The 19,693-nt window shown below is 34.9% G+C and overlaps 1 protein-coding gene across 6 annotated transcripts in view; it reads right to left on the reverse strand.

Annotated features, from left to right (window-relative positions):
- Positions 1–214: 214 nt before the first annotated feature.
- Positions 215–19,693, reverse strand: part of PCDH9 (protocadherin 9) — a 907,179-nt gene continuing 887,700 nt past the window's right edge. For all 6 annotated transcript variants that reach the window (XM_017523605.2, XM_017523602.2, XM_017523604.2 and 3 more), the window contains one exon: positions 215–991. In XM_017523605.2, the coding sequence (XP_017379094.1) occupies positions 618–991 (374 nt within the window). In that variant the 3' untranslated portion in view covers positions 215–617. The remainder of the gene's footprint in view (positions 992–19,693) is intronic.

Raw genomic sequence — 19,693 nt, forward strand, 5'->3', positions numbered from 1 at the left:
TTTTAGGTGAACATTATAAGTACACAAAAGTTGTTAATAATAGCTTGCTTCTATTTACAAATACTTTAACACTGATTGACTTACAAGTGTCCACTAAGGTTGTTAACAGCACGATAGGTTTAATGCTTATCTTTTTAAGTTTTGTTTGCAGTATAACGTCAAGTATAGCGGTCCCAGCACAAATCAATGACAAAAAAAAAAAAAAAAAAAAAAAAAAAAAAAAAAAAAAAAAAAAAAAAAAAAGAGCACAATATTCTAACTGGATATGTTTTTCAGTCACTCTATTCCATGAAACTTTCTTACTTTTCAAATGCATATTCTATTGTTCATAGCAGCAGTCCAGGGTCAAAATAAAATGCAATAATAAAAAAAAATTGCACAATGGAGAGATCTCTGGAGAGTTTAATCAATTCTAGTAAACAAGATCACGTGGCTAGAACTATCTTCTCTCATATGTTGCAAAACATTGTATCCTCCATGGTGCTAACACAAAGTTATGGGTATCCCTGCTAGAAGGGGCATAGTTGTAGAGATCTATTGAATACATAAAGCTCTGACACACACGGTATTAGCATGTCTATTTAGATTATAGTTATTAGGTCCCATATAGCCTTTTCTTAGAGTTGGTGCTCCTTAGGACTCTCAATAGCACCTCCTGCTTGCTTATAAGACTTCAGATTTGCCAGAGGAATGTCTGTCATGTGGCTGCTATTGTTGAAATGGCCTTCGTTGGAGCCATACTGCTTACGGTCATTGAACTGGTTCCTGTTGCTGTCTTCCTTCCAGGCTCTGGTCAGGGTGTGCCCATTCACAAGCTTGTCCTTCTTGACCCATTCTTTCTGGGGTGCAAAGGTTGAGAGAGGAGATTTGGGGTGTTGATATGGACCCAAGCCAGGAGGCATCCAGCAATTATCAGAGTGACCCAAAACCAAGCACTCTTGAGTGCACATCTCTGTAGCTTCAGCTAATCCTCGGGGACCCAGAGGCCCATCTGCAGAAGATAAGAGACAGAGAAAATGAGAAAAGAAAGTTGTTAAAATTTTCAATAAAAACTATCTTCTTGGAGAAAAAGTACATTATTAGTGATCTCAGCTTTTTATAAAAGTACATCAAGCAACTCAAAAATATAAATATTTTTCATCTTTTTAAGATTAACACAAAAGGAATCAAATTTGTTACGGAGGTACATTGATTTATTAATATTTTCCTCCTTAATCCTTTATTTAGATCCAAAAACGTAGATAGATAGATAGATAGATAGATAGATAGATAAAAAGACAGATATGGGCAAACAGATATAACCATGATATATCATTTTTCATCAAGTCTTTCAAGGCATAGATATTATTACTGATTTAGATTCTAAGAAATCCCAGAAATAATATGTAAATAATACAACTCCACTAAGTTAAAAAGCAAAATCACCACTTGAAACACAGCATCATTAAAAATAAATACTCTGAATGGTTACGTAAAATATCCGTTTTTCTAGATAAACACATTATTTTTATATGAAAATATTTTGCCACATTTTTGAAAAGCGAAATATTCATTCTAAAGAAGATTTTAACTATAGTATCTTACTAAAGACACACCTGATCAGCTGCAAACATTCTGAAATGCAAGTAAAAAAAAAAAAAAAAAAAAGCCGTTTGCATCCAGACAGTGTTTGGGTCCTCTGAGCTTAACTATTTTCTGAATTTCTAAGGTATAAAACTAAAGCCTTATTGCAAATTGAATCACATGGAATCTAACATTCTGGGGAAAGAAAGTGATCATAGAATTTATCCTTCATTTTTTGTTTTTCACCAGCAGGCAATCTAGAACATACATTTTAACCAGGATTTCAGAAGTAAACTATTTTCTGATTGTTTAAATAGGAATCAGTCCTTTACTAAAAAGCAACATAAACCAAATGGTTAAGAAATAAATTGGGTTTCTTTGTTGCTGTTGTCTTATCCGCTTCCCCTTGATTAAACAGCCACGTGATAGATACATGATAGCTTGGAAATTCGGAATTGATTTTACGAATGAAGTTAAGTGGATAGGCAAGAATGCCTGAGGCAAAACGCATTTTCAAAAGCAGATAGTCTTCAGAAAAAAATGCAGAAAAAAGTAAAGAAAACATACCTGCAAGTTTGCTTAGTCATCAATTTACATAGCTAAATTAGTGGAATGTAGGTCTTTGCTAAAACCCAAGTTAGCACAACTATATTTTTAAATGTCCAATAATTGTGAACTTTCTATTTGCCTTAATGATATTCTAATTATTTCTTGCATGAGAAGAAAAAATTCCCACTGAGACAGGCAACAGTTGATGGCAAAGACCAGAGACAACAAAACACAGGCAACATCAGAATTGATACTGAATGTACTTTTCCCAGGTACAATGTATACTACTTGAGTGATGGGTGCACTAAAATCCCAGACCTCACCACTATGCAATCATCCATGTAACCAAAAAACCATGTACCCCAAAAGCTATTGAAATAAAAAATTTTTTTTAAAAACAGAACAGATACTAAATGTGAAAAAAGGGGCTGAAATGCACTATTTCATATCAACTCAAACTTTAGCTATTTTTTAAACATAAAAGTCATCTTTTTAGAATAACCTTAAAATTACCCCCCATCTGAACCATATTCCCATCCCCTCAACAGCAAACAGTTTTATTTTGTTTAAACAAATATTCATTACTTAAAACTTTTCCTCTCACGTACATCCAATGATTACTTACTTCCTTGGATATTTAATTTAAACTTCTCTATGAGCCTTTCTTCGCCCTCTACAATCTGGCCACATTTTAAAAGTTCAAACTAATTTCTCACTTCTAGGCTCCCTTAGGTGTACTCAGTGACTCTGCATCCACAAAGCTAACACATTTTGCTTAAACCAATCCATGCTACCTGCATTGGGAACACAGAAGATTTTTTTTTGCCGGGCCTATTTTCATTTAATTACTGACTTCTTCAAGGGTCAGCTTATGTCCCACACACCAAAAGCAAGCTTCCATAACTCTACCAATTCATGCTTCATATGCACCTTGATTTCCACAGAGCTTTCTTGATTGATGAATAACAAATTTCTTAATTGAGCTTCCTCATTTCTTAGTTCCATTTTTGTCTTTTGGAGGGAGTTCTGTACATTTGCAAGTCTTAATTTTTATTTTCTCTCAACTAGATTGAAAATTCATTGATGGAAAAAATGGACCATAGGTCTTCTGATTCCTCTTAGTGCTAAACAATAGTGGTGATCTACGAATAGTGTTAATTGTTAATTAAACTTTTATGAGATTGCAAATGTTCTGAGGATTATTAAAGGTATCTCCTGCTTAAAGGCAGACCTAAAGGAATTATAATAGAAGATGCTGATTTCACAAATCTTACACTAAATGCTTCTTCAACAGGAAATTCCTTTGCCTAGCAATACTTTGTGACAGTTTATAAATGAATAATTTAACTTCTCTGTTAAATATAAATATATTCACTCCTTTCTAGACATCAATGGAGTTAATCACCAATTTGATGGGTAACATATCTTGAAGCCTATGAGCAAACTCTGAATTTCCAGCATCATTAATAAGTTTTTTATTGTTAAAATCTCCAAAGGGAAAAAAACTACAAGCTACTTCAGAAATGTCATTAGCATTAGGTTTTTTATTGAGCTCATCAAAAAAGAGAGGATATGCAAGGCTATTTTAAAATTAGTCTTATGCAACACACCCTGCCATTTTATTAATTTAAGACATATCACCCAAGGATTGAGAATGTGTTTGTGTGCATGTCATAAGAATATGTAGACCTCCGATTTTCAGCATTGAGTGACACATTTCCACAGATAGAATTTATCATTTTTAAAAATATTTACAACTGATAACATTTATTTATTCTACAAACATTTACTGAGCATGTACTATGTGCTGATTCTATGATAGACAACAGAAATACAGGAGTTCCCTCTCAGTCCCATGATAGCTCACAGCTCCATGAGGATAGTGTTGACATCTGTTTTGTTCACAGCTATATTTCTGGTGCTTTTAAAAAGTAGAAAAACATTGTTTCAAAATGTTATTAAATATTGATATTTTCCAAAATATGATTGAATATAATCTATAATTACATTCAATTGAAAGTAAAATATAGTTGCTATATACAATAGATAGCATTTTAAATCTCAGATGTTTGCTAATGCTGCAAAAATCGTATGCACTAAAATATAATCCTTTTTCTTTGATATATTTTTATTATTATTAAAGGTAATTATCTTAGTTGATGAATAATATTTGTTTTTCATTCATGCAGTGTCTGAAATATTTATTGAAACCTAACATGCATCATATGTATTATAGTACTGGATCCTTATTAGGCGTTTTGAGATTTTGTTTTTGTGTGAGTGTGGTATGTTTGTGCATGTGTAATCATATGCATGTGTGTTTTTTCTGTTTCTCTATTTTTTTCATAAATTTTACAATGTACTATTTGTGTTACATCATAAAATATATGTGTAGAATTCTGATCATGATTCCAAACTACTTATAAATAATTTCTATACTATCATTACACCAGTTTATTTCCTTTCTTTTAAAAGTAATTAAAATCATCTATCATAACTTTTTTAAACACTGAAACATTTATTGATTATTTTTAACTCAAATCCTTTTTACTTTACACAATCTTCAATGTCTGAGTTTGGTTATCCTTGGTTTTGTTATGTGTAAAATCGCAAGTGCAAACAACATGGTGCAAGCCATCTGTCTCTGCATTTAAATTTTGAAAGCCGAAATAAAAGCACGTAATAAAAACTTCTGGAAAGTTGTCTCAGCTAATATTTATATCAGGTCTTAAAGTTCGTCTTCACACAACTCACCTTCTTGTTCAAAACCAAATAAAATATTTTTCAAAGTTTTAGGCATTAGCAGCTCTCAGAAAGCTGCCTGAATTACTGACTTTTAAAGATGCAAGTTTAAAACGTAAAGCAATCCAAGTTAATGGAACTTCACCTATACTTAAGTACGTAGTAGGATACTTGAGTGGTTCTTGATGTCATTTTACTATACCCAGAAGTCGAACTGTTAGTTCATTGATTAATTCACTGCTTTAATTAAGAAATAGCTTCTGGCCTGTTGACCACATACTTTTCAATCTGACTATTTGAAACCCTTTAGTACCAAAGCTAGAAACTGGCATTTGAAAAAAAAAAAAAAAAAAAAAACTATGAGACTTTTTACATTCCTGGTTAGTTTTCACACTGTATGAAGTTATGGTCCTTTCTACAAATGAACTTTTTTTTTAGAATTTATACTGTTAGGTAAAATGAATTTAAACAGAGTGCCAAAATTGATTTGTAAAACAAATAAGTCATTTTCATATGATTTAGGATCAAATTCATCACACCTCACTCAATTTCTCATTTTGTTTAATTTTCATTATTGGTAAGGTCCTCTTGGATGCAATACACATCCGTCATAATATTATTTTTGTAGTAATAACATATATCACTATTTTTATGCAAAACATTTGTTCCTAAGTTCCAATTTTGCTGTATTTCTCCAAGACTTTAGACTACCATCAGTGTATATTAAGCAAAGATTTGTGCACCCCCAAACACCTTAAAATGAAAGATGCATTCTACTGATTTGGCTTTGCTAAAGAAGTTTCCCTGACCTTTAGGTATAGTAATATTTTCAAGAAATTTCCTTTTTATGTAGATTTTTACTCTGTAATTTTGCTTTGCACTTTCAGCTATTAATATGCTGAGCAAAACCTTAATCTTTATATTTGCTCCTTATTTTAACCGATATTTCTATAATAAAATTTCAGGGAAACACGTATTCCCATCCATTCATTTGAAGTTAATTTTAGTATCTCCAGAATACAAACACAACAAAATTTAGTATTTTTACTAGCTCATTTTAACCCTCAATTTATTTCTTAATCTCTCTCTCTCTCTCTCTCTCTGTGTGTGTGTGTGTGTGTGTGTGTGTGTGTGTGTGTGTGTTTATTTTTTTGAAACAGTACGTACTAACGTAACTTTTTTTGTGGATTACATGGAATGAAAAGCTAAAACTATAGGTTTATAAAAATCTGGAGGGACCCGATAGAAATGTCAGAGGCAAATTTACTTGATAGATACCCTAATATCCATTATTCCACCCTATGTTCTATATTTATTGAACAGTTGCTTTTAAAAATAAAATCCATTAATTTGCCTCAAGTCTAAACATGGTAAAATTAATTACAAATCTGAAAGTTGGCATGAAAAACAGGAAATAGTTCACCATTGCCCTCGTGCCCTTTGGAGACTTCATTATTATTTCAGACCACTTATTCTATGCCCAATCAATGATTTTAAATGACTGTCACACAATAATAAATATTTATTTAGTTATTGCTCTGCTCTTATTATACAGGAAAACAACCAGAGGGTATGAACCTCATTGCCACTGTAATTCAGATTTTATAGAAATCGTATAGAACAGTTATGCAGACAGTCCAAATCCAGAGATAAATATGGCCAATTTATGTGTACTTCGGGGAGGAATGCTTTCCATTCATTCATTCATTTATTCAATAATTTCTGATTTAACTCATGTTAAATTCAAAAGACTATTGTATAGAATATCTAAAATCAGAATCAATGGGGAAATCTCCAGACACAAGATCATTATGGTAGGCAAAGAAAAAAATAGATTCTAGCCCTAATAGAATGATGAATTGGTATGGACTTTGAGAAAGTTAGCTTAGCTAGACTCCCTAGCTCCCAGTCTCTTATCTATAAATTGAGAGGATAAAAAGGCTAGATTTTGATGCATACCCTCTATACATTCTTTTATTCTTTAATTAAATATCATTGTGGTTTTTCACTGATATAACCTGATAATCAGACTTTTCAATGCTACTTCTTTTCAGTAAAGTCCAAGATAGAACAAAAAAATGATAAATCTATTTTTAAGATAAATTAGGTTAGACATGGTGGCTTATGCCTATAATCCCAGTACTTTGAGAAAAGCATGGACAACATGATGAAACCCTGTTTCTACAAAAAAATATAAATATTAGCCAGGTGTGGTGGCATGCGCCTGTGGTCCCAGCTACTCAAGGGAACTGAGGTGGAAGGATTGCTTAAGCTGGGAGGTTGAGGCTGCAATGACGGTGATCGCACCACTGCATTCTAGCCTGGAAGATAGGGTAAGATCCTGTCTCAAATAAAAAAAAAAAAAAATTACTCTATCCTTGAGGTCACATTTAAATTTTTGAGTGTGAAATTATATTTTGAATAAATACATTTTTAAATCTAAATAAAAATCTAGTGGCTTTATCAGAGTTTTAGACCTCCATTTGTGACTGCTTCTACAGTAACCTTGGGAAACAAACACACAAAAATGCACTCCACCAGGATTCGACAAAACCTTTGGTTAACAAGTAAACAAGGATTAAATGTTTTACACATTTCTCATACAGATTTCTCCCTTGGTCACAGATGAAAAGTCAACATTTGCAGATGGAGACAGTCCAAATACAATAACACATGGCCATGCCAAGCAGCAGATTTGCTGCCAGAGAGGATATTGCTATTTGAACAGACTTTATAGCTCACAAAGAATGAAGAACACTTCCTCGTACATCTTCAGCTTTCTTCTGCATGGCATGAATATCAGCTGTCTTTTTCTCATCTGCTAAAGCTAATTTCTATAAAGAAAAGTTCCTCTGATAATTTGATGTGCTCTCTCTATTAGTATTTTACATTGCAATCCAGTGAATGACAATAGTCCAAAGAGACAGACCTTCATTATTCAAACTAACTTTCAAGTTCTAACCAAATTGCTTGATGTAAAGGATTGTATTTACATTATTGCAGATCATATTTACTTTCTTCTATAGTTCAACATTTATTGTAATAGTATTTCATGTTTTTCACTTCAAAAATTCATTCATATACTGATATCTCCTGAATTACTCTCTATTTCTTGCAGTTTGCATTGTTTCTCAGACAAACTTGGTAAATCCTTTTTGATGTGAAACACATTTTAAAGTACAGATCTAAGGTGTAAAGCAGTAAAGTAATACTTTAGAGATTAATTTTCAGGCTGAAGCCCAAGTAAAAAATAAGCCACTTATATAATATTTTGTCACCTTTAAAAAATGTTGCAATTGCTGGCCTAAATCCTGGTAATACACAATGGTAGTACCCAATGTTATGAAGCAATTTGCCTTTACACAATTCCACTGTTTCCTATGTTCCAGGGATATTTAATCAGATGAGAGCGGGAAAAACTGATGACATTCTTTTTCATGCCTGTGGTTTCTGACAATTTTCACCCATGACACTAATAAGATAACTTCAGCCTTGTTTTTCTCCTAGTCCCTGGGTTAGAGTTTCTACTTCTCACAATCATCAGAGGTGATAGAGACTTGTCCCTGTTGGAAGAATGGGGGAAAATACTTTGCTAAATTAATAAGGATTTAAAGACATACCAATTTATATACTTTAAAAGATGTCTGGGCTGGGCTTGGTGGCTCATGCCTGTAATTCCAGCACTTTGGGAGGCCGGGGTGGGCGGATCTAGAGGTCATGAGATGGAGATCATCCTGGCCAACATGGTGAAACCCTGTCTCTACTAAAAACACGAAAATTAGTGGGCATAGTGGTGGGTGCCTATAGTCCCAGCTACTCAGTAAACTGAGGCAGGAGAATTCCTTGAACCAAGGAGTCAAAGGTTTCAGTGAGCCGAGATTGCACCACTGTGCTCCAACCTAGTGACAGAGTGAGACTCCGTCTCCAAAAATAAAAATAACAATAAAAAATAAAAAAAGGTGTCTGAAGGATTATATTTTAAATGGAATAAAACATCAGATACAGTCCATGTGATCTGTAGGTGTAGGTGTGTGTATGCATTTACACCTGGATTGTCTTAACATCACTTTGAATTACTATATCACAGCTCTGTGCTTCTCAAATGTTAATATGTTTATGAGTCACCTAGGAAAATTATTAAAATGCAGATTCTGATTCAGTAAATCTGATTGGGTCCTGAGTTCCTGCATTTCTAACAGTTCCTTAAGTGATTCTGCTGATGGTGTTCAAGAATCAGACTTTGAGATGCAAGACAGTTAGGACTTACCTGTCTGCATTCACTCCTTTGCCAGTGTTCTAAACTACTATTGTTTCAGGCTTCATCTTGTATTAGAGTTCACTGGAGAGTTGTAAGCATATAAATTGTTTGTTCTCATCAACAAATTCTGAATCAGCATGTTTGGGGGGTGAGTCCAAGAATTTTCAATTCCACCAACCCACATTCTCCCGTTTTTTCCTAGTCCATCACTCACCTTCCTGCTTCAGTTTCTTTTGATGGTACCACACCTTTGCAAGATCCCTAAATGTTACAATGCTCAGAGCTCTTTATCTGCACTTCACCTATGTGAGCACACATGGTCACTTGGTCTTACACAACATAAATATGTGGATTCCTCTATTTATATTTCTAGCCCTTAATCTTTCCCCTAGGGACCATATCAGTACATCTGACTATCTACTTGTCAGGATTATTGGCATTTTCTAGTTACAGTATTCTTGCATTTTTTTTTTCTGTTTCCCCTGAATTTACCATTATTGTATGTGGCACACTGATCACTGAGTGGCTCAATGCAAGAAAAAAGGTATTTGGAGTTCCCTTGACACTTGTTATGTAAAAATGTAAAATGCCCCTCCCATCAATATTTTCACCTTAATCTCTGGGACTATGAATATGATAAGATTGAACCAGTAATTGTGTTGAATTGTATGACAAACATCAGTCCTTTATAAGCAGAGTGTTTTCTCCAGCTGGTAGCAGGTAGGAGTTCAGATTCCAAGGATGGAAAGGATTCAGTGTGCCCTTGCTGGCTTTGAAGATAAAGTGAATGAATAAAAATGATGTGAGAGCAGCCTCTAAGAGTTGAGAGCAGCCCCCCACTGAGCAGCTGGCACAACAAGGATCTCTGCCCTATAACTACAAGCAACTGGATTCTGGCCACAATCTGAATGAACTAGAAGCCAATTCTTCTTCAGAGCCTCCTCCTAAGAGTCTGGCTCAGCTGACAGCTTGATTTCAGCCTTCTGAGACCCTAAGCACATCAAGCCCACCTAGGTTCATGAGATACAAGATGTATGACAGCTGAGATGATAAACTTGTGTTGCTATAAGTCTCTAAATCTGTGGTAATTTGTTTCATCTATTCTTCACTCAAATCACATAACCAAGCAGGTAACAAATTCTTTTGTCTATCAGTTTCCCTGAAAACTCAATGGTCCAAGCCACTCTCATTTCTGAACAGGACTCTTTTCTTCTCCATTCTTTCAACATTCTATTCACCAATCTCCAGCTAGAGGCAGCATATTTACATTTGTTTCCTGTTGCCACGGTGACAAATTACCACAAACTTAGTGGCTTAAAACAACCTACATTTATTTTTTTACATTTGTAGAGGTTAAAAGTCTGAAATCAATTTCCCTGGGCTAAAGTCAAGGTGTTGACAGGGCTGGTTCTTTTAGAAATTCTGAGGGTTAATTCATTTCCTTTCCTTTATTCAGCTTCCTGGCGCCATCACTGTTCCTTGGCATATGACTCCTCCCTCTGTCTTCAAAATACTCCCTTCTAATCTCTATTTCCATCGTCACATCCCCATCTGCTCTGACTCCTCTTTCATCCTCTTACTAGGATCACTTTGATTACACTGAGCCACCTGGATCATCCAGGATAATCTTCCCATCTCAAACCAGATCCTAAACTTAATCATGTCTGAAGGTCCTTTTTGTCATGTCCGGTAAACATATTCACACGTCTAGGGACTAAGACATGGAGATCTTTGGGGCATTATTATTCAGACTAACATAGTATTTAAAGCAGAATGCGTTACTCCTCTGCTTCCAATCACATCTGGCTGAAAGCCATACTCCCTTCCATGGCCTAGAGAGCCTCTCATGATCTGGTTTCTGCATATCTTCCTAACCTCATACCTCACTTCCTTCCCTGTACTCCCCTGATCTCCCACACTGAATTTCTTGCTGTGCCTTAAATAAGCTTAATGTGGTGGAGGGTCGTGGATTTGGTATTATGTATGCCTGGGTTATTCTGCTGGGACTTAGATTTGCTCCTTCTCTTCATTTAGGTGTCCTCTCAAAAGTCAATTCTTCATAGAGGCATTTCCTTACCACCTTTAAAAATAATAATATCCTCTCCTCAGTCAATATCTATCCTCTTAACTAACTTTGTTTTTCTTTCTTTCCTTTTTTTTAGATAAGGACTTATTCTGTTGCCCAGACTGCAGTGCAATGATGTGATCTTGGCTCACTGCAACCTCCAACTCATGGGTTCAAGCGATTCTTCTGCCTCAGCTTCCCAAGTAGCTGGGGTCACAGGCATATGCCACCACACTTGGCTAATTTTTGTATTTTCAGTAGAGATGGGGTTTTGCCATGTTGACCAGACTGATCTGGAACTCCTGACCTCAATTGATCCAACCTCCTCAGCCTTCCAAAGTGCTGAGATTACAGGTGTGAGCCACTGCGCCTAGCCTTCTAACTTTGATTTTCTTGATAGTGCTCATCACTACCTTTCACAATATACTTACTTGTCAATGGTCTCTCACACTAGAATGTAAGCACTATGAAGTCACACACTTTGCTTTTTCATACATCTATGTAGCTGTGAAACAACATCTCTTACCATGGCCTAGCACATTGCAGATAATTACTAGATATATTTGAGAAAAAAAAAATTTGTGCTGAGCCTAAGATTTGTGAGCCAACAAAGAAACTGCAAGTAAAACATTATATGGCAAATCATTTTGATCAAGAAAATAGTGAATAACAGGGACACTTCTAACCTGTACATGAGAAACTTTGGTAAGAATTTATAGCATAATATTTTTAATAATATTTGGAATGTCCAAATGATACTAACAAGGGCAAAAGAGCTGCATTCAAATCACTTATATTTCAGCTTAATTTGGAATTAAAGGAACTGGGATTGTCCCAAAGTAAAATATAATTAGGTTGTTTCTTGTATTCCCACCTAACCATTTAATCATAATTTCTTTAACCAAGAGAGTTTTAGATGTCTTCAGACATCCAGATTCACAGCATACATAACAAAACATTTCCTTAAAGGCTAAATAATTATTAGCAATTATTCTGAGACAGAGCTCTAATGAGATGCAGATAACAGTGCAGGATTTAGTTCTTTGGTACAGGTATATTCAAGTAAGTGGAAGAATATTTAAAAAAAGATGATTAGGAAATTTATTGAAAACTTAAAAGTAGTTTATATTTTCTGTAAATATATTGGCTTACAAGGATAACAGATGCAATTACTTTTCACAAAGTTTAGGGGAAAAGGTGACTTTTTAAAAGGCTAATATGTCATTTTAGTGTACATATAGAATATCATTGTGAAATACTTTGCTTAAACTCAGCTGTACATAAAGAAAAGCTACTCTAAAATGGGAAGAAATAAAATGTTATATTTTGAAAGAATCTCCTAAGGGAACTGTTGAAAATGCCATTACTCCATTACTGAAAATGGCCTGTATAATAGAGTTTGTAGAGAGAAATCTTGCCCTCTCAGAGTGATACATAGGAGGATTACCCATTCCAATCTAAAACGTATGTTTATCTCTAAACACACCTTGCAAATCCAGGGAAATTACTTCATTAATATGGGTTCTTGAAAGGTAAATTTCTCTCTTAAGATAATAAATATTGCATGTATTTATATGTAAATATTTTATAACATCTGTATAAATTTGGGAGAGATTTTTCTGCAATCGTTTCTGCTCTTTGTTGCCAATCATCAACTGCTATTTTTGACAAAGAAGAGAAACAAACTGAATCCATTAGTTACTATTTTATTAGTAGTTTGACAATCAGTCCCAGATATTCAATAGATATGATGTTGCCATATTTATCACAGACAAACCATTGCCATCACACTTTTATACAAGGTAGGAATCATTTATCATGTTTCTGAAATGTAAAAATTTTGTTGGCCACATCAATATGTTTTTCAAAAATCCTTAAAAATCTCTCAAGATGAAGATAAAATTTGCATGCAAAAATTTAGAAAAGCCTGAATTATCCTCAGAATGAAGTTTCTTAGTCAATGTAAAAAAAAAATGGAGGCCAGGGAGAAATGCCATGAAGTCCTGTACCTAGAAGAAAACATTCTTGGTACACAGATAGACCTTGTCTTCTGAAGGGTTATCTTTTTACATTTTCTGGGTTATTTCCAATAAGCTCTTCTGAAAAGTTATGGCTAATCACATTTCCTTTCCGTCTAGATTTGCTTTCCCTTAACAATTAAATATTTTTTATTATTTTCCAACCTGTCTGATTAAAATTACCCATCTTATTGGTAATAACTAGTGGTGACTTCTCTGACAAGCTTATTAATATTACCATGTTATTGACGAAAATGCTGTTATTCTCTGGAAGAATGTTTACACATTAGTAAGAGTGTATTAGTCTGTTTTCACACTGATATAAAGAACTGCCCAAGACTGGGTAATTTATAAAGGAAAGAGGTTTAATTGACTCAGTTCCACATGGCTGGAGAGACCTGAGGAAACTTATAATCATGGTGGAAGGCAAGGAGAAGCAAGGACCTTTTTCACAAGGTGGCAGGAGAGAGAGTGTGTGTAAGAGGAAATGTCAAACACTTATGAAACCATCAAATATGGTGAAAATTCACTATCATGGGAATGGCATGGGAAAATGGCCCCTGATCCAACCATTTCCCTTACTGGACACATGAGGATTACAATTTGAGATAAGACTTGGGTAGAAACTCAGCGCCAAACCATATCAAAGAGCCTTATAAAGTTACTTTAATCCAAATACAGGGATTCTTGAAGCACAATAGCAGATGATTTTTGGTTTTGTCGTAGAAAAGACTTTGAGGCATTTATCAAATCACAATGTGAAAGCATGACTCCTCCCTGTGAAGTTCCATGGCTTGGGCATCTTTCAGTGTGCTGGCATAAAACAAATGGCACTCAAAGGTATTACTTGAAAAGAGCTTAATGGAGAAATTTTGATGGCATATGGGATGGTGAAATTGAACTAATGGGATTTAGTAACGGAGGCAAGGACCTAAAAAGGAGGAAGCTATCATTACCCCTAGGCCTGAAGGGGCAAGAGGAGGATGAGATGTGCCTAGAACCTAGAAAGAGCTATGGATAATTCAAAAGAATCTATCCAGGACACCAGAGAATGAAGAAACAAAATAACTTATAATGTAGTCAAAAGCAAATGTGGAAAATTTTTGTTTTTGCTATTTTGAGAATCATCTGATATAAAATTATTACATATTCTTTAAGATAACCTTCCAATTAGAATTCAAACTGTGAAGATCTAAATGGTCTAAACATAATTTAAAAATCCTTTGTCATTAGCCGCCATTAATGCTTTGTCATTGATATGACAAATTAATGACACAATCCACTTAGAAACAATGCTATTACCTATAGGTAATATGCAAGCCAATTATTAGGAGAATAAGTGAGAATAAAAATTATAAAGTAGTATCCTTGTAAGGTGATGAAAAGTGAGCTAGTAAAAAGGAAATACTCTACTGTCTTTTTAATATTTTAGTAAAAATTGTTGAAATGTGCTTTATCTATTCGACAAACACTGGGGCATTTTGCAGCATGGAACATTGCAAAATAACTAAGCTAGGTTTGTATTCATTGGAAATAAAAATTACGCTGAATTTATAAATCGAGTCCCTGTGTCCTTCTGATTTCATGCAGTAAAGTATGTTAAGGTGATTAATTCCTTATTTGAGTTGTTGACTTGGCCTCTGTGCCTCAGTCTACCACATTAATAAAATCATAAGACAGCTGGCCTTTGCCAAATATTATCAATACTGCTTAGGATGTCAGTCTGTTTCTCTCTAATAGAAGTGAACTGCACAGTGAACCTTTATTTTTTAATCTAGATGACAGTCAAAGGTTCCAAGATCTGTGAACCTTTGGCAAGATTTATAAAGTTAAGCTGTTGTCTAGAACAATTGGCTTCGGTTTAAAATCAATCATTAAGAGTATTTTTTATCTGTCTTAAATACTCCCAAGTGTTCTCCCTTTCAGCATGAAATGTAAATGGAACACTAACAAACAGCATATTTCATAACCACGTTATAACTAATGAATTACTTGGGATACGTACATTGGGAGAATCTATATGTATCTACCAATTTATTCATAAATAAGCTTTTTTAGGGCTACCTTGTTGACAGTAGTATCATTTTAGATAATATAACTATATTATGTGGGTCTTAATTGTAGTTCCCAGACCTCATTGATTAAAATGTGACACAGGTGATAGTAGATGAAATGGTGTTATTTGATTAAGTAGATGATTTTAAATCACCATATATAGCTCGAGTGCTCTCCCTTTAAGCAATGCTACTGAACCAAGTTTATTTCCCTTTCAGAGTGTTTTTCACTAAGTCAAAATCATGGCTCCTTGGTAATTACTGTTATAGCCACTGCAATGTATTCTCTTTTCAATTGGATATGCTACAAACACCTTAGGCAGAGCTTAAGACATATACCGGGCCTTGCTACACTGTCTTAGCTTATTGGGCTCCTGAAGCAAACTGTAGTTATATATCAATGATTAAAAACTACTCTTCAAATTCTGTGGCACTGAGGGAATGTGTTCTCTTTCCAGGTCCATGAGGGGGCGTAGTTTTAAGGGCAAGAATTTCCCAGCGCCATGTCCCCCTCCCATCTCTCTCCATCTGGGAGATTTAACGGTTTATGTTTGAATTTCACAGGCGTGGGAAGAAACTAAGAGTCAATCACCCCAGCAGAAGTTTAAAGGAACTCCTTTCATTGGCCAGAGGAACTTGGGAAGGTGGGAATTTCTCCCAGGATAAATTCCCCTGCACTTTCACCCACACTGGATTTCCATCTTCCTGGAATCCCCTCCCACATGGTGGGAGCTCCTTCTGGGATTTCTTCTCTGGAATCCCCTTCCACACTCTTCGTGGAAGGCTTTCTCTTCTTCTCCTTTCCTTTTCTTTTCTCTGCCTAAATAAAATCACCTTTCTGCAACACTTCTTGGGTCCGATATTTGCTTTTATGAGCATAGGGTGTACCTGCGGTGGCCCCACCACTTATTCTTTAAGAAGTCGGAGGCCAAGAACCCACAGGAGCTGTGCTTCACTGGCACTCAAGAAAAAAACCTGATACAGAATTATGTTGAAGAAAGCCAAAGTCATGAAACAGGAAACATGCCCAAGGTTTTCCTCAGAAGCTCGATGTTAATTTGCCATTAGATCATTCTACTTGTTATAAAATAAAGATTTAATGATTTTTAAAATATGCTTGTTTGCAGGGATGAGCAGATTATATCCTAACTCAGTCTAAAATATGAACTAAAAATCACAACCATGAATTATATTTTCCTTACATAAAGATAAGATTTTTGAAGATGGAATCCAGGTGAATGAACATGGATGATCAGTGTGATGCCAACAGCAGATTTGAACTTATATAAACTACATATTTTGGTTAATGGTCATCACTACTATCTTAGGAGCTAGTGCTCTTTGAAAGTATGCTGTTTGGCTCTGCCTATCTCAGAGCCTTTTGAATCCCTAAGATGGCCTGTTAAATACATTCAAATTCAAATCTTTTTCATTGGTTTGTTTGTTTAATTAAAATGGTCACTATAGATGAATAGGTCTTGTTTGTAAACATACAAAGCATTTACTTAAAAATAAAACAAACACAAATTCTAATTGCTCATGCCAGAAGATGAGCAAACCCTGTGTTTTCTAAATGCCTATACGATTTAAAATTACTTTTCAGTGTTTTATCTTTCAAGGCTGCTTGAAGTGTCTTCTTTGTACTCACAGTGGATTATTTTCTTTCTTGTCATCCATTCTTTGTTTCTTCCCTTGCTCAACACCTCAGGGTCCATTGCACTTAGTGTCAGTGCCACTGGACTAGAATATTCTAAGCCTGTGATATGACTTCCTCATCAACTTTATTAAATTTAAATTATATGTGAAAAGGATAAAATGATATAAATGACATTAATAGAGCCATACATTGTATATTTGGGAGCATGGGGGATGTGATTATTATTATTATTTGAAATTGATGCTAAATTGGTGTCCCATTATTGTTTGATGTTTTCTTGAAGGATATGCTAGATTTTTGCTTTTAAAAATTTATTCCTATGAGAATACATTCTGAGTTCAGAGTGTTCAAGTTCCTAACAAAATGTGCCATGTGAATGGAGAAAAGCCATTCCCTCTGGTTACCTCAATGACAGGTGTAAATTAACCTATGATCATTGTGGCTGGAATGATCAGTATTGATTGTGCAAATGGTCACAGCTCAGTTTCTCATACATTGTCTATACTGCCTATATCAATTAAAGATATCAATAAAAAATCTGACACAGTTATATTCAAGTTGAGTGGCAGCACTAAGGGATCTTTAGGGACTGGAGAGCAGGCTGGATTTAAGGTAAGCTGGCAGTATATGCCTGTTTCTGATTTACGATCTTGCACTGACACATCTTTTCTCAAGCCATCTGCTTCCTTCATATCGTTAGAGAATCAGGCACAGGCCACATTTCCTCTGTTTATTTAACAGCATGCTTGTTTGTGACTACATGATAGAGTCCTTATTAATTTAAGAACTTGTATTTTCAGATAGAAAAGTACATTATACAGACATTGGAAATTATATACTCTAAGAATCAATGACATGGAATTTTCTGAAGTAGATTCAGTGGTTTCATAATTAGTATTTACTGGACATTTTGATTTTGTTTATGAATGCACATATATTCACTCTCAGCTTGCCTAACAAAACTAGATGTATAAAAATGTCTTTATATATTTCATGTTCAAATGGATTACAAAAAACTATGGTAAAGCTCCCTGGCTCTTTTTTTTTTTTTTTTTTTAATTCTTCCAGTCATACTTAACAGTAAAATTATTTCAGCGTGAACGGTGATATGTTATATGTTTCCATTTTTAAAAGCAAAAATATAGTTTTAACAGAACTATTAAGATAAGGAGGAAAGGAATTACTTCATTTCCAAGTGTTAATATATTCAGTGTTTCCCTGTCTTGACAAGATTAGCAGTGCAGATGTTAATTATGATATATAACATGACTTGTCAAGATACCTAAAATCCTTGGTCTCTGTGCCCTCTGGTTCTCTTTTGGGTTTGATGACCGGCTTATAGAGAAGAATAAGGAAATGGACCTCTAAGAACCATTTTAAATGAGTCTTCACATCCTCCCAAATATTTTTCGAGAACATTTGGCATTACTTCAAAAATTAACCTAAAGGAACTATTATAACATTTTCTTTAAGAGGGAAATTACAGGCCAGGTGCAGTGGCTCATACCTGTAATCCCAGCACTTTGGGAGGCCAAGCGGGGGTAGATCACAAGGTCAGGAGTTCGAGACCAGTCTGGTCAATATAGTGAAAACTTGTCTTTACTAAAAGTACAAAAAATTAGCCAGGCGAGGTGGTGGGCACCTGTAATCCCAGCAACTCAGGAGGCTGAGGAGGGAGATCGCTGGAACCTGGGAGGCAGAGGTTGCAGTGAGCCGAGATCACGCCATTATACTCCAGCCAAGACAATAATTCGAGACTTAGTCTCAAAAAGACAAAACAAAACAAAACAAAAAAACAGTGGGGAATTGCAGTTGTACTTAAACTAGAAACTTCCACTTCTACTTGGTGAATTGAATTAAAGGAAATAATTGCAGAAGAAAGAGTAAGTCGTTTACAGGTAATAAAACACAATAGAAATATATGTATATGTGCATGCAAAAACAGTAAGATTTTTAAAGATCATTGTGTTACTGAAGAAACAAAGAACTGCTTGGTTTTCTTCTAAGGAATTAAAGAGTTTTCTTTCTTGTAATTTGTACTATTTCTTTTAAAGCAAAGATTTTATGGGCAGTGTGGAGATTATTTTACGGTAAAAAGATTTTTATTTTTGTTTCCTTTTATTGATTTTGTTTTGCTTTGGAACTTTTCTTGCTTTTTTTGAAATCTATGGTGGCATCACATCTTAAGTAGGTTTTAAAGTGAGTGATGAAGACAAAATTCAAGTATAGTCAAAACCATACCCGAAGAATATTCAGCATGTCAAGATGCTCAAATTTTAAGAAGCATGTGATCTGAGGGAACACACACACTTGTCATCCCCAACAGTTTGCTCAGGGGCATCTGTTTAGTGTCCTCTGAAGGAATGACCAGCAGAATCATGTGGACTGTTGAAACTGTCTCTCCTCTCTGTCTAACTTTCTTGGCTCAGCAAATAGAGTTGAAGCTGCGTCACTGAAATGCGCATTGCCTACGTATACTGTGACTTCACTCTGTAAGACAAGAACTCCTTTCGGGCCACAATTCTGCTCTTACTCCACCCTCTTCCTCTTTTACTTTTTCTAAAGGTGGACTATTAGGAAGGGAGATATTGATCTGTGAGCAGAGTACTGTAGACCAAGATGGCAAACCGTAAAAGACCATGGAAAACCTCCTGAGGCTTGAGCTTGCTTTGGGGTCCTGTTATATAAAAGTCCTATCTCGCCATCTTCTCCCCTTCGCAAGATAAAAAAGGTAGATCTGGTGGTGAATATTGTAGATAAAACTAGGTGTTTTAGAACTGTTCAAGA

This window comes from Cebus imitator, unplaced genomic scaffold, assembly GCF_001604975.1.
Source record: "Cebus imitator isolate Cc_AM_T3 unplaced genomic scaffold, Cebus_imitator-1.0 Scaffold29, whole genome shotgun sequence".
NCBI lineage: Eukaryota > Metazoa > Chordata > Mammalia > Primates > Cebidae > Cebus > Cebus imitator.